The sequence below is a fragment of the Pararge aegeria genome, chromosome 4 (genome assembly GCF_905163445.1).
Source record: "Pararge aegeria chromosome 4, ilParAegt1.1, whole genome shotgun sequence".
Taxonomy (NCBI): Eukaryota; Metazoa; Arthropoda; class Insecta; order Lepidoptera; family Nymphalidae; genus Pararge; species Pararge aegeria.
Genome location: NC_053183.1, coordinates 15,448,308 through 15,464,150, shown reverse-complemented (window position 1 = coordinate 15,464,150; position 15,843 = coordinate 15,448,308). Strand labels below are relative to the sequence as shown.

At 37.5% G+C, this 15,843-nt stretch overlaps 1 protein-coding gene across 2 annotated transcripts; it reads right to left on the bottom strand.

The window, feature by feature from the left end:
• Nucleotides 1-1,825: 1,825 nt before the first annotated feature.
• On the bottom strand, nt 1,826-14,945 carry LOC120623494 (serpin H1). 2 transcript variants are annotated; one of them, XM_039889539.1, is made up of 6 exons: nt 14,902-14,945; nt 14,321-14,439; nt 13,027-13,989; nt 12,396-12,674; nt 7,552-7,687; nt 1,826-1,959 (listed from the first exon to the last, which is right to left on the bottom strand). In XM_039889539.1, the coding sequence occupies exons 2-6, from the start codon at nt 14,384-14,386 to the stop codon at nt 1,826-1,828; spliced, it is 1,578 nt and encodes a 525-aa protein (XP_039745473.1). In that variant the 5' UTR covers nt 14,387-14,439; nt 14,902-14,945. The 2 variants fall into 2 exon arrangements, with proteins under 2 accessions (XP_039745473.1, XP_039745472.1); XM_039889538.1 differs by lacking the exon at nt 14,902-14,945 and having other exon boundaries at nt 14,321-14,737.
• Between the last annotated feature and the right edge of the window lie 898 nt (nt 14,946-15,843).

Here is a 15,843-nt window from a genome sequence, read left to right as displayed (position 1 = left end):
TTGCTTTATGCAATCTTTATTTTGTTTGTGATGGGCATGGTGGGAAATGACAGTACTTTTGTAAGATGCTAAGGGGTAAGGTACAAAACGGCCATGCTGCTGGAAATAATGCCGAATGATAGTCTGTTGCGTAGACGCAGGCCGATACCGCGCGTGAGCGGATCGCCTGGACCATTTCAGTTCATATCTGACAAAGTTCAAAAATGACACTATGTATCTACTTAGAATATGAAAGTTACTAAGCTTGTCTGATATTTTGGCAAACGGTCTGGTGATTGCAGTATCACCAAGCTCGTAGTAATAGTCGCTTCTACCCGTTCTCCGTTATATTCTCTTCGTAGCATCATACCGATAGTCACCGTAAGGCAGGGTGGTGGCAACAGTTGCCATACCACGCGGCACATACACGTTTTATTATTTGAAAATAATTACCATTCCCTGTCCGTGCTCAGAGCGTGGATGAAACTGGGAGAAGATAAACACTCTGTTTTTTCCCCGTTTCGTGCCCATCATGCAAATAGGTGCCGAATCTGCTGTACCAAGTCTCTTAAGTAAAACCAAATTGACTGTACATGAGAGTCGTGCTGTACTCCTCCACTGTATGTCTTACATTGCTAGCGTAGGCAGGATACATGTTTTCTCCCTCGGGAAAGGATAAAATGTTGTTTTCTTCCACTTTGCGCTCATACTTGTAAGTGTTTAAACACACCATACCGAAAATACGCGACCGAAGTTCGTCGTGACTACGCCTGCAAGATATTTTATTACTGATGACACACTAAACCGAAATTAAGTCGCGTTATAGCGTACAGTCGAACTTCGGTCGGGCGTAAGTTTGGCACCGATGCGGCGGCAATGTTTTGTATAACAACACATTATACGCGGCCAAAGTTCGGTACGATTATCGACAAAGATCTGGAGCTCGTAGAATTCAATGGGTGCACCATTCTTCATATCTTTCCTCTATTTATCTTCTTGTAAAGCCTCAGCAATTGCTATTACTGTAAAATAGCCCATTTTCCAGGTTCTGCACCTCAAAAGGAACAACGGAACCTTAACAAGATCACTTTGTTTTGCATGCTGTGTAGATAACACACTCTAGACCCTGAATGCCCACACCAAGTTACATAAATGAATTTCTGCCGCGTAAATTCGGCTCTTATCGTGTGTCATATCAGCCGAATGCGTCGGAACGTAAAATCAGCCACGGGACTTCGGACGCGTATTTTCGGCATAGTGTGTTTAAACACTAACTCTCCAAGCATGAGCGCATAGCGCTCATTATCTATTCCACAAGTGGAAGAGATAACATTGAAACAATATATGTGAAATAATAAACAAGGGTAAACTTCCCCTGTTCCAATTTCTGTATGTTGCCGTGCTTTGGCAGGTAGACTCGTTTCATCCCTTGTCAAGGGATATAATTTATTTCTCCTGTCTATGCTAGCTGTGGTGGATGAAGTGGATTTGTAAACAACAGAATTATTTGCTAAATCGAGAAGTTATAACTCTTAATTTTAGTTTTAAGATTTATTGCACAACAGAATCTGCACCAAAGTACTATTTATCGTGGGTCCAAAACTAATCTCGAACTTTGGGTTTTGATTCGCAGAATAATTCAATTAGTTGACTAGCTTCGCAAAGCTACACTCGCTGCTAACTCTAGCAAAGACAAAATTTTGAATCGAATTATGCTATAGAGTCATTACCATCATCATAGTATCACTGGCCCAATCCAGGGCACGGGTCTCCCGCAATGAAATAGTCCACGCTGTCCCAGTGTGAATTGTTGCTATAGAGTATGAAGGCGTAATAAAACTCAATACTATAGTATTCTTGTATTTAATGGATCTACCATCTTGCCAGCCATCAGCGCGACGTGAATATTGGTGTCCATGACGAAGTACAGAAACGGATATGTAGCGGAAAACAACACTGGACCTCGGTTGCTGATGTATCCTAGAACAAGGAACGAGTTTGGGTGATAGTGTACAATATTATACAAATACTATAGTTAAATATTTGCTGTTTTAAGGCGTACCCGTAGCAAATTACCTCCCACTTCTGGGGCACAGACCTCGCCTCTCATAGGAGAGACTGTTTCAGAGCATACACGCGCCACGCTGCTCCTTTGTGGGTTGGTGAACTTAAACGACCATTATAACAATTTATTGATAGTAACCAGCTGGACCGACGGCTTAACGTGCTCGACGAGGCACGGGAGCCGACGCCGTCAATCTCTTAACTAAGAGCTGGTACCTACTGAAAATTGTTTAACAGAAAATACACAATACCTTACCATTTTTGGCCCGACCGGGGATATGAACCCAGGACCTCGTGATCCGTAGTTAAACATGCCATCCACTAGACCAAAGAGACAGTCATAGTTTCTTCTTAATCTATCTGATATTGCTAAATTACTCGCAAATGAAGATTCAGAAGCAGCAGTTACGCTTATGTGCTTTTTAAACTACCAGGAAAACTTACTTCTACTGTAACGGCAGTGTAGTTTTGTAAATCAGTTTATTGAAAATATTTTTTGTACGATCTACTTATATGCTATACATAGAATTTAAAAATCTCAAGTTCAGGCGATTAGCCTCCACAGTTATTAAATTTTCCATGTCGAACCAATTTTTCGGAACTTGCAAAATATTCACTTCTTACAAGAAACATAAGTAAGTAGCTTTGTTTTAATTTATCTAAACGGCATTAAATCTCTTGCGAGGTTTATAGGGAATTAGCGGCTAAACAGCCCGACGCGGAACCCAACTTTGTTTTAAACTATCTAAAAAAGAAAGAGAAAATACGGCTCTAATCTATCGCACAGTTAAAGCTGGGACAACCACAGCAACAATTTTCTGGATATGTTCCTTGCAGTGTTGCTCTGTTTATAGGCGACGGTTTTTCACTAACCATCTGGTAGACCATCTGCTTAGTCCAACAATTAATCATCATTATCATCATATCAACCCATTACCGGCCTACTACAGGGCACGGATCTCCAACCACAGAGAAGGGGTTGAGACCACAACGCTGACCCACTGCGGATTGGTGGACTCCACCCCCCTTGAGAACATTATGGAGAACTCTCAGGCATGCAGGTTTTCTCACAATCTTTTCTCCTTCACCGCTGAGTGATATTTTAATTGCTAAAAACGCATTTAGCTCAGAAAAACTAGGGGTGCGTACTGCAAAAGTCCTACAACAATTAATAATAATAATAAAAAAAAAAATCGACGCGACGTACATATTGCCGCGTAGTATCTACCAAATTGCGTTGTGCTGTGCAGTGCAGTCTCGTCAAGTACGGGTAGAGTTTGGGAACACTAGATGTTAAACATAACACCTTTAACCTCGAGCCTACCACCACTTACAGTTTAATGTTCATTTAAAGTTCGACAATTTCATCACTACATAATGGAAATACTCGTCCTTGTCATGCAAATGCGGCAGACCGGTGAAAAAAAAGCTAAATCATCTGTACACATGACAGGAAACAAATCATCTAGTAATTCTTCTCATTGATGTAATTGAAATGTTGGTATATCAGCAAATCATCATTTCCATCTCGATTAGGCATTTAGGTCATAATAATGTCGGTGCAATGGACGATTTTCTATGATCGTGGTGTGGGCTGAGCGGTAGTAGGGCTGTAACCGTCACCTATTTTCAATTTTGGTATTATTGGCGATTAAGGTAGGTTTTCGTTGCTATAGGGGAGCGAGTATCCCTGAGTTATTTTACTAAAAGCTTTAGAAATGTGAAATTTGAAGGAGTACAACTCTACAACAAATTACCCACGGAAGTGAAAAATTCGAAGTCCTTTAGAATTTTCAAACGCAAACTAAAAAATCACATACTATCTCAGTTGTAAGACCGCTTATAACTACAGTATGGCAACGACTTCGCTGACAACGCATTTCGCAACATTCGGATATCGAAGTTTCTGAGGGTAGATTTTTAATAGTTTATATGTATACCTAATAATAAGTTTAATATGATTCCTAATGAAATATGATTAGATCAATACGATTTCTCTGTAAGTGAATATGTAAAATTATCCTTTAACCTGAGAAATTGAAGACAAAAATATTGGGAGCACCTGACATGTGCAGCAATGGAATGGAATGTCCATTTTATACTTATTATATATTTTAGTCAGATGAGTTATCTAGGCGCTGTAAGGAAACCTCAGGTTTCAGACTAAACTAGCATCTATTCACCATCACTACGTTACTCTCATCCGTGTTTTATTTTCGCGTTACTATGCCTGTATTAGTTTATACTGATTTGTTTAACCATGAACTATCCCATTACGCCCAACATCACCCTAAGCCACGTTTTAGTTGTCGGGCCACAGTCCAAATTTCAAAAAAGGCGAAGTGAAACGAATCTCAACTTCTGACCGATCGACCGATCGACAAACCGATCGACTTTCACGTAAATTGTTTACGGAACTTTCATACCGGACACTTTTTAGACAACCTTAGTGGACATAACCGAGCATCAATAAGCCCAAACGCGCGTGTCGCCGCGTTACGCCACCGCCATAACGAGACAATAGAGCCGGTCTCACCACTAGAAAAAACGGAATTCGCACTCTTTTGGTCACAATAATTATCTTAGCCCTAGACCGTAAAACGGGGGCATACGTCTTGTTTATGTGTAATTCGAGCAATTTGCTTAGTTCTATTACAGCAACTTGTCGCGCAGTGTTTAGCAGGTAATTTAGTTCTTGTAAGGCCACACTAAGATGTTTCACATTATTTACTTATGAAAGACTTTGTTAACTTTTTATTGGTTCAATGCGGGCAATGTCGTGGGCAATACTACTTTGAATTTACTTTGTAGTTAAAAACTTTAAATAAATAGCATAAATAAGTAAATAACGGAAATAAGTATACATAAGCTGCTACATCAAAACCTTCCTCTAGAATCACACTATCTATTGCTGTAATCTGAACCATACATAAAATAAATAAATAAACAACGTACACACGTTTGTTTAAATTTATTTATCATCGTTGTGTATGCGTCTACACATCGCCATCTAGCCCCAACGTCAGCGTTATAGCTTGTGTAAGGTACTAAGATAACTGATGGTTTTATATAAATACCTAAGTAAATAAATATACTAGGACAATACACACATCGCCATCTAGCCCCAAAGTAAGCGTAGCTTGCGTACTAAGAAGACTGATGAAAGTTTTAATAAATAACATGCATAAATACATATAATATTATACATATAAATACCTAGACACTGATAAAATTCATGTTCATCACACAGACATTTCTCAGTTGTCGAACCCCCAAAGCCTTGGACTCAGAAAGCAGGGTCGCTGCCCACTCTGCCAACAAAATATGAATAATTGTACATTATTCATATTTTGTTGTTTGTTGTATAATACAGAGAATATACAAACATTTTCCAGTTGTGAATGAGAATCAGTTGCGTAGTTTAAAAAATCTAAGCGTACAAACAGCTGGAGCGACTTTGTTTTATACGAATGTATGGAATTATATTCTATGGAATAAAATTGAACGGCCCGCGCAGGTGTCGTCAAGGACCGTGGTGGCCATGGACGCGTAACGCCAAAGACCCATCTCTACCCACGCGCTCACCTCCCTACCTCACGTAATTAAGTGGATCACACCGTAACCTTAGCCGGTTAGACCCTGCCCAACTGCCATTGTTCTGAATCATTAACAATGATAATATACTCACGCAGCACGATAACCTTTTGAAAATTATAGCTATTTACCTACTTAGATACCACCTTGTGTTATATTTATTACTAGCTGTGCCATGCAGTTCCACCCGCGTCTGACCCGCGAGATGAACTAATCTCTTAAACATCCCTATCCCTACTTAATATTATAAATGTCAATGTAAGTTTGTTTGTTACGCTTTCACGCAAAAACTACTTAACCGATTCTCATGACACTTTGTACACATATTCTTGGACGTGTTAGAAGTAATATAGGATACTTTTTATCCCGACATTAAGCTCGGTTCCTTTGGGAGAGAGGATGAAATTGTTTGACGATTTTGCTCCACAACTCCGACAAATTATAACCGATTTAAATAATTATTTTTGTACTATAGAGGTCATAATATATGTTTAATTTTGCCCAAACTGAGTAGATCTGATGAATGTGGTTTGAGATAGAGGACAGAACTCCTCAGCGGACAGCAGCAAACCCCTCATTTAAGGCTTAGCGATACTGAATTAATTTTAATTTTTTTTAGAACTACAACTAAATTGAATGCCACATCAAAAAACAAAATCAAACGCAGAGGAAGTCGCGGGCAACAGTACCGTATTTTTTCCTACTACAAACATGTAACCATTTCAAAGATACAGTGCTTTGCAAACCTCTCTTTTAGAACATTTGTACTAAGACTGGGCCTAAACTTGCACATGCCACTCGTACTAGTTACAGATGCAAGCGACATGCGCATGACACGTACTATTTGCAATCGTTAAAGATTGGGGAATTCTATTTGCACACTTTCTGTGCTCCCATTTCTTGATGCAAAAATCACTTATAGGTAACCATCGAATGTTTGTGGACGACAGTTTTGGAACGATAGATCGCAATGATCTTCCTCCAATCGATCGCCGCAACGGATTGCCTGGCTGATTAATTAGAGTTTGTTGTGTAGGTTTAACAAAACTGAATGTACCTAAAGCATGAATATAATATAAAAAGCCGATAAGGTAATGTCAATTATACTTATACCAAGATTAAGTTACGTGTTGAACTACTGTTTCCGCCAAAGCTATTTATTGTTAAGGAAGAGAAAGCATGACTGAAAAAAAAATTCCACCAACAAAATAAAAGCCGGAGATTCGGTGCAGTGTTGCGCTAATTCGACTCGACTAGTAAAGGTACGCGCACATCAGGGTATATGCGGGTGCGGAGCTGGTTGCATATTCGCAACTCGAATTACGTACTTCGTAACCTAGAGCGTACCGAATCTCAGCGCATAATAACGGATTTTTAGTTTAGGCTTAAAAACCCCAATGATTTGGGGTTTGATTGACCTTGATCGTCATCATCCTCAGCCTAACATGCAACCTCTGTTATTACAGACATTCAATCTTGAACGATTAAGACTATGGAGTGCGTTTCATACGACCAAGTTCGCTTACTCTTGTTTGGAGAATCTTTCCTCTTAATGCCTACCTTAGCGAGCTTATGGACATGACATAACTATAAATCTCATAACTACCTGTTGGTTTCTCATAACTACCTGTTACTTCAGCCTCCCTTTCGAGTGACCGAGTTAGATTCCAGTACACGCACCTTTAACTTTTCGGAGTGTTATGCGTTCAAACCTATTAAATCTCACTTTCTTTAAAAAAAAAAAAACGGTGAACGAAAACATTGTAACCTGGAACCTGCATGACTAGGAGTTCTCCGCAAAGTTAGCAATCCGCACTTGGAAAGTGAGGTGGACTACGGCCTAAACCCTTTTCATTCTAAGCCGCGCTCTGTAGAGGGCCTGTAATTGGTTAAAATTGATGATGGTCAACTTACTGTTCTTGATGTCGGGCTGGTACTTGCGGATGGCCACCGAGACGGCCTGCTCGATGCTGCGGACATAAACACCAGCCTGCTGTGTCATCGGTGTGAAGTCGTGCTGCCGGGGCTCAAATACATCGCGAATACCAATCTAGAGAAACAGGTTCACACTGGATCATTTGTTACACAAAATTTATTATGTTGGTCTGATTCATCATTAGCTGATATCAGCCCACTGCTAGACTAAAGGCCTCTTCCAACCAGAAGGTTTGCCTATAATCTTCACGCTGGGCAGACAGGTTGGTGATCTCAGTAGATCGTACAAGTAGCGAGGAGGGTGTGGACGCCCGTTTGACACGCTTTAAGCAGTGTTATTTTAAAATCACAGCAGTTTTAATGACTTCGACGTCCTAAAAATAAGGATTATAATTCTAAAACAAAATGTCAACATTATTATAATAGTATGGTATAAGCGATGGATGCAAAGGGACATGACCTAAAAATCATTCGGTTTTTGGGTTGCCTTATAGGTTGGGTTACGGAAACCTGAAAAGAATAGATTTGAAATGATGGGTACTTCTGATTCTGATAACGGTACAACGGTTTTTCTAGCGGACTAATGAAAAAGGCGATTTCTTAACATTATGCTAAAACTGAGTGTCAGATTTATAATGCATGGAAAAGGAGTTCCACCTATGTACTCTTATTTTCCGCAAACCATAAAAGAAGAGGACATTGAAAAAAAAATAAAGTCAAAGTCAAAGTCAAAAATATCTTTATTCAAGTAGGCCCACAGGTGGCACTTTTGATGCGTACATAAGAACCACACGGTAGTGAGATGATGGCGATAACCACATTCGTAAACTTAAAACTAAAGCTACGAGGGTTCCAAACGCGTCCTGGTCTAAGAAGAAGCCCACAACAAACTTAGCCGGGTGTTTTTTTTTTTGTTTTCACAATGTCATTTTAAATTATTAGAAGAGCAACCTGGTTAGAGCAATAATTTACACCCAAGCTTTTTTATCGTTTACGTAGTCCTTTATACTATAATAGGACTTTTCTATAAGCTTACGTTTAATACAAACTTTGAACTTTTTAAGAGATATCTCCAAGATGACAATTGGTAGTTTATTGTAGAATTGTATGCAATTTCCTTTAAACGAATTATGAATTTTATGTAACCTAGTATATTGCACTGTAAGTTTATTCTTACTTCTAATGTTTAAATTATTACAGTCACATTTTTTCTTAAATTTAGAAATGTTTTTATGAACGTACATTAAATTTTCAAATATGTACTGACTATACACTGTCATTATTTTAAAATCTTTAAATTTATCTCTCAATGACTCTCTCGGACCCATTTTGTAGATAGAATGAACAGCCCTCTTCTGCAGCACGAAAATAGTGCTAATATCAGCAGCATTACCCCAAAGTAAAATTCCATATGACATAATGCTGTGAAAGTAACTAAAATATACCAGTCTCGCAGTTTCTACGTCGGTCATATGGCGTATCTTCTTTACCGCATAGGCAGCAGAACTAAGCCTGTTCGATAAATTATTTACATGAGGGCCCCATTGAAGTTTAGAATCTAACGTTATTCCTAGAAAAACGGTCGTATCCTCCAGTTTTAGTTCCTCATTTTTAAGTAGTACAGTGGTTTTCACGTGTTTAACATTAGGTAAAGTGAATTTTATACACTTGGTTTTTTTTCCGTTAAGAACCAAATTATTAGCTTCAAACCACTGTACCACTTTAGCGAGAGAGTTGTTTACGTCGTCAAAAGCTAGTTCACGTCGATTTATTTTAAAAGTCAGTGATGTATCATCGGCAAACAGAACTATGCCGTGTTTATCCTTGGCAAGGTAAGGAAGGTCATTAATGTAAATAAGGAACAGAAATGGTCCTAATATAGACCCCTGTGGGACACCTATTTTCATAACTGATCCATTAGACCGTTTTCCATTCACGTCGACTTCCTGAATTCTATCGCGTAGATAGTTACTCATTAAGTCTAGAGCTACACCCTGAATTCCATAGTGGTGTAGTTTCCTAACTAACGTTTCGTGTTGAACACAATCAAACGCCTTAGATAAGTCACAGAACACACCAAGTGCATCACGTGACTCCACCCAGGCTTCAAATATGTTTTGTATTAGCTCAACACCTGCGTCGATTGTTGAGCGACCCCGTGTGAAACCAAATTGCTTAATATGAAGTAAATTATACTTATGAAAATGGTAAAGTAATTGATTTAAAATGAGTTTTTCAAAGATTTTACTGAAAGTGGGTAGTACGGATACTGGTCTAAAGTTAGTGGGGTCAGAAGTACTACCCGATTTAAACAATGGAACTATTTTACTAAGTTTCATTAAGTCAGGAAACACACCACAATCTATACAATTATTAAATATTAAGGCTAAATCTGGTGCAACAGTATCAATTAATGATTTGACAACGTTTACGGAAATGCCCCACAGATCATTTGTTTTTTTATTAATTAATAATTTTAAGGCTTTAATAACGTCAGAGCCACTAACATACGTGAATTTAAAAGAATGGTTACACTCAGGCACATTTTCCTTTAATAGAGAGAGAGCCATATCTGGTGAAGAGTTTAATGATTCTGTTGTGGAGACGGGAATGTTGGTAAAGAAGGTTTCAAAAGCAGTAGCCACCTCGAAATCTGTTGTTAAGGCTTTATTATCTACAATAAGTTTAAAGTTAATATTTCGTGGTGTTACTCTTCCCGTCTCCTCATTAATTATGTTCCAAGTAGTTTTGATTGCATTGCTGCTATTTTTAATTTTATTTTTGATGTATCGCGTCTTTTCTAAGTGGCAAGCGCGTTTAAAATTCTTGGAAAACAATTTAACATAATCTCCAAACTTATCACCAGTGTTAAATTGACGTTCAGCATACAATTCGTACAGCTTTTGCCTATTTTTATGAAGTTCAACTGTCGCCCACTCACTAAAATTTAATGTATCAGTAATCACAACCGACTTACTAGTAAATATAGAATGAAATAGTCTATTAAAGGTATTGAAAAAGGAGCTGTACATTGCATTTGGAGTCGCCCCTGAGGGTAGGAATGGGAGGTCATTTACTAGGCTCATTCTCATTTTCTCTATGCGGTTGGATGTTACAGGAACAAATGTTATTTTACGTTTAGAAACATTTTTCTTCACATTTTCAAATTGAATAATTTGACCACAATGATCAGAGTCTAATTTACTAATAATATTTTTGCTTATAGGAATTATATTTGTAAAGATGTTATCCAAACAGGTGGCACTAGTAGCAGTTATTCTTGTGGGCTCCATGAACATATTTGATAGATTGTAAGTTTTAAATAAATTCAATAACTTGATACTTAAAGAGTTATTTTCTAAAATGTTTACATTAAAATCTCCGCATATTATTAACTTTTTATTACACTTTGATATTTTAAATAACACTTCATCCATTACCTTTTCAAAAAGTTCAAAGTTTGACAAGGGTGGCCTATAAACAGTAACAATTATAAATTGCTCTAGTTCAACCGAGGCTAGCTCTATTGTCCGTTCAACAGAAAGGCTAACAATATCGTTTCTGTTTTTAAATTTTAAATTTTTATTTAATAAAATTAAAGAGCCTCCATGAATCGCTGTAACCCTGGTGAACGAACTACCAACCTGGTGGTTACCAAAATTAGAAAGATAAGTAGGTAGAGTTCCTTTTGTAGATGCAGGTCAACTATAAAACACAGTTTAAGCAAACTGATAATAAATCCTTTTTCATAAGCCAGGCAGATTTTATATATGATGCCTGATAATGATAAACCTAAATAACAAAGTAAGAAATCTAACTGGCCAACTTCGACCTTTTATATATTCATGATTGAAGCAGACAAAATATGCTTTCTGGTAACTTTGCTAACGAATGGTTACCGAAAAAAAACCTTTTATACTTACTTATGTCAATACTATAAAAAACCAAAGTTAATTAATGATTCGGTAGTTACAATTGTGAAATCAGATTCAGAACAATAAAAACTGATTTTTTGTTATGCTAATTAGCTAGAACGTTTTGCTGTTAATTAGTAGGTCACACTCGGAACACTTGACAATTTATAACCGCAAATAATTTAAAAAAACTTACGCGAAATCGAAACAGGTTTCGTTTAATATAATTTCACTTTTTGATTGATAGATGCTTAAATAAATGAAGAACTTGCGGTTCAGGAGAAATTATATTAGATGGATCGAATAACATTAAATTGATTGACAGGGCAGATAATAATGAGGACAGACCAATCAAAAATAATAAGTACATTGAAAATAGATAGGAGCCATAAATACGTACGTGTCTTGTTTTAAAAGTTCAATTTAAAAACAATAAAACGAAAACGCTTTCGAAAGTTTGGAAAAATCATGTCATGCGGTGTGCTACTGATCTGAGCTTACCTCATTGGGAATTGGATTACCTTAACCGAAACCGAATTATAATATTCTGACACCTTTGACTGGTCTTAGTTTTAACCCCCGACACAAAAACGATGGGTTGTTATAAGTTTGACGTGTCTGTGTGCCAGAGCGTGTGCGTCTTTCTGCGGCATCGTTTTTCCGAAATGGGTAACAGATTTTGATTTTTTTTAAAGGTTTAAAGGTTAATCACTTAAGATCTCATATCTAATATATAAACCTATTGCACTGATTGCGAAAGATTCGCGGTTAGCTATTAAACAAACCCCTTCTAATCTTTAAAGAACTTAAGCAGATCTTTTATGGCAAAAAAAAAATTTGAACCAATGCATGACGAAGACAAAGATTTTATGCCTTCGTCCTTATGGAGTTTGACTGAATATTAAATACCTTTTGCAAATCCGTCGTCAGTGTCACATGCCCCTTGACTATAAAACTTGGCACCACTGCGCGCACGCGTCGTGGATGCAAAGCTGCGTAAACATCGGATAGGTCAGACTCTCGCGCCATCCTGGCCAATAACCTGTCCAGCTCGCCAGATCCTCTCCTCGCTGGCAATATGACAAGAAGATAGTATCTCTCGCTATCCAGAGGAAGGCGGAGAGCTGATGCTTCCAAGTGCGGAAGATATGCATACTCCATCACTGAATCATAATGCATGTAGGCTACCTGTGGGGGAAATCGTTATAATAACTATTGAGGGTTATAACTACTAACTAACCTATAACTTCATAATACGTCTACAGTTCTGAAAAAAATAAAGTACGGCCATAATGAAGCTCGGAAAAAGCTTGCAAGGTCAACTTGCATCCTATTTTCAAGTGCAACTGTAATTAAAATAAATAAAAAGTATATTAAAATAACTGCGGGGCGTGCATGAAATGCTCGTGCACGTGACATTACTATAGTTTGGTGAGCTTTATGGCCAACCGTAACTTAAATTTTTTGGAACATATCAAAAACAGTGAGTTGACTATAAAAAGGCTTTTGATGTAAAACTTATAGGTATCTAAGTACCTACCTGAATATTCCTCAGTCCATTTGCCATGAAGTTCTTATCGTCTTCGTAAGAATTATCGTTTGGTAAATCTGTTCCGATATCATATGACCGATATACCAGATAATCATCGTCATATGGCGGACTTGTGTATAGGAAGTCAAGTACTGATTTCTTCCGACGTTCTAGCGTTTCCAATGTAGATGTGGTAGGCATTGTTGAAATAGATTCTGTTGTGGATTCAGTGTTTGATGACATTTGTTCAGACTGCTGTGTTTCGGTAACTGAACTAGTTCCTACCGTTTGAATATTAGTTGTCATAGTTGAAGAATCTGTGCTGGTCAAAGTTTCTGTTGTTGATGTCGTAAACGTTGATGTAACTTCATCGGTTATAGTAGATCCGCTAGTCATAGTTGTCTCAGTTGATTCTTGTGTCATCATTTGCGTAGTAGACACGTCTGTTTTTGATGTCTCAGTGGTAGTAGTAAATGGTTCGGTAACTGCACTGGAAGATACTGCTATCGTTTGTGTCTGTGTGTTAGCACCATTATTTGTTGTCGTTTCGATTGAATTAGTAGAACTTGCGACTGTAGAAGTTATAGGAGTATCCGAATTTTCCTCACGAATATTTTCAGTGTCTTGAGTATCTGCTTGTGGTTTCGGTGAAGTTTCTTCTATAGTCGCTTTAGTAGATTGACTGGTTAATGGATCCTCACGACTTGTTATTTTCTCTGCAATAGTTATCATTGTTGTGGGTGTACTACTACTTATACTACTAGTAGAAGTAGTAGAAGTAGAATGATTCAGACTATCTGTAGTCACTTGCGGGGCTTCTGCTGTATTATTTGGCTTGGATGTAGCTAACTGATCGCCTTCTAAATCGAAACCATAAAATCGTAGAATCTTTTTGTAGCTTTCAGTAAAAGTAACATTCTCGTTATTAAGTGCAAGTCCTGCTAGGAAACCCTCCTCAGGAACAAAATAGGTCTGAAAAAAATATTTTAAGTTTTAAATCGAAATATTTTAAATATACCATAACCAAATAATTACGACCAAAATACTACTTTAATAGACCAAGTTATGCCATCATAAATAATATCAACTCAAGGTATATGATAGCTTTTTATAGAATACAGAACAACGAAATCTACATTTAAATAACGTAGGTACTTACCAGACAGATTAAATATATATAATATAATAATAGATAACACTTAAAACTAGGTATTTCATTTAATGGTCTAATGAATCACTCTTGTATCTTGAATACGCTGAACCTGCACTTTTTAAAGATAAAATAAAACACTGTATGACTCACTTTAAGTGTGCGATGTATATCTCGAAATCCAATCCTCATTATATTTCTGTTCCACGGTAGTTGCATACTACGCTGGATCTGATAAGACGACTCTCCATCCACACCTTCGTATAAAGCAACTAAAATACCCATTAACCCATATGGGGAGAATGCTATATTATTGTCATTTAAAAAGTTATGTTCCGCTAAAACCTTAAGGCCAAATTCATTGGTAACGTCTACCATGTGAGCTAAAGGGGACCGTTTGGAGTCCCATAACTTTATTTCTATTGGGATTCCATATTCCGTACAAGCACCTATACCGATGGTCGAAAACACGTAAAGAAAACGCGAAACGCCGGCAACGGAGAGAGCGTGCGAGCGTCCGGCGCGGATCATCGTGATCGCGGCTCTGTACTGACCGTACTCCGTGCTCCGTGGTTGAGTAGATTTCGGCTCAAATATAGAGGTTTCTTCGAAACTAATTAGCATTGAGACCCCGGAGTTTTCGGTGAATGCCCTGCGCACGTATTTACGCGAAAAAACTGTATATGTTAAGTATATGTTATTATTAATCCAAACACGATGATAAAATGTATTACCTGTTGTTGTGCGATGACTACTACCCTGAGACTATTGACCTGCCTCTGTAATTTAATTATTATTCAATAATTCAATACAAATTTTGTGTCGGAGGGCTTGACCATTCCGTGTCATTCATTCTCCGGAGTTTTTAAAAATAAGAAGTTCATAAGTTCCCGAAATATTAATAAACATAAGATTTGACAAAATAAACTTTGATTTTAACACAGACGTGTATTGTTCCATAAGTAAGTACACGTCGGTGGATTTTAAGACGTTAGTCATAATTCTATGAACGTACACAGGGCGTGCCCCCCGCCATCCCCTGTAAATCTAATTAAAGATTTATGAACTCGCCTCATCACTAATTTCAGTGTAAACAGGGCCTATATGCTTACTTTTGAATAAACACATCTGATTCTTTATCTGAACTTTAGCTCACTTTTGTTTAAACAAGCAACAAACAAGGAGTTCGAAAATTAGGGGGTCACGAAATTATGAAAGCAAGCTGAATCTTTTTATCCATAAGTGCAGCCAAAACAGCCCAATGGACATTGTATGCTCAGTGTACATTAAAAAAATATATAAACAGTAGGTATGGGCGATTCTTTCGAGGAAAACGTCATAAGCCGTTTTGCAGAAGATCATCAAAGATACTTTAAGTGTACCTAGAAGTCGAATTAAACAATATAACAAAATAGAGACGCATCGTCAAATTAACTTTTATTTTTTAGTCCGGGTAAAATTGGTTCCGCAATAACAATTTAATATTGTAGAAATGTTAAAACTTGTAATCAAGTCTTGGCTACTTTTTCTATCTGGCTGTGTTTGATAACATTTTAAAAAGGTTAAATTAAAAAAAAGGAAAATAGTAATAAAATGTAGTTTTCACACCGAACTCTGCATACTAGTATAATAGAGGTCAGTGAGTTTTTAGCTAGTTTTCATTTGTTTTTCTTACT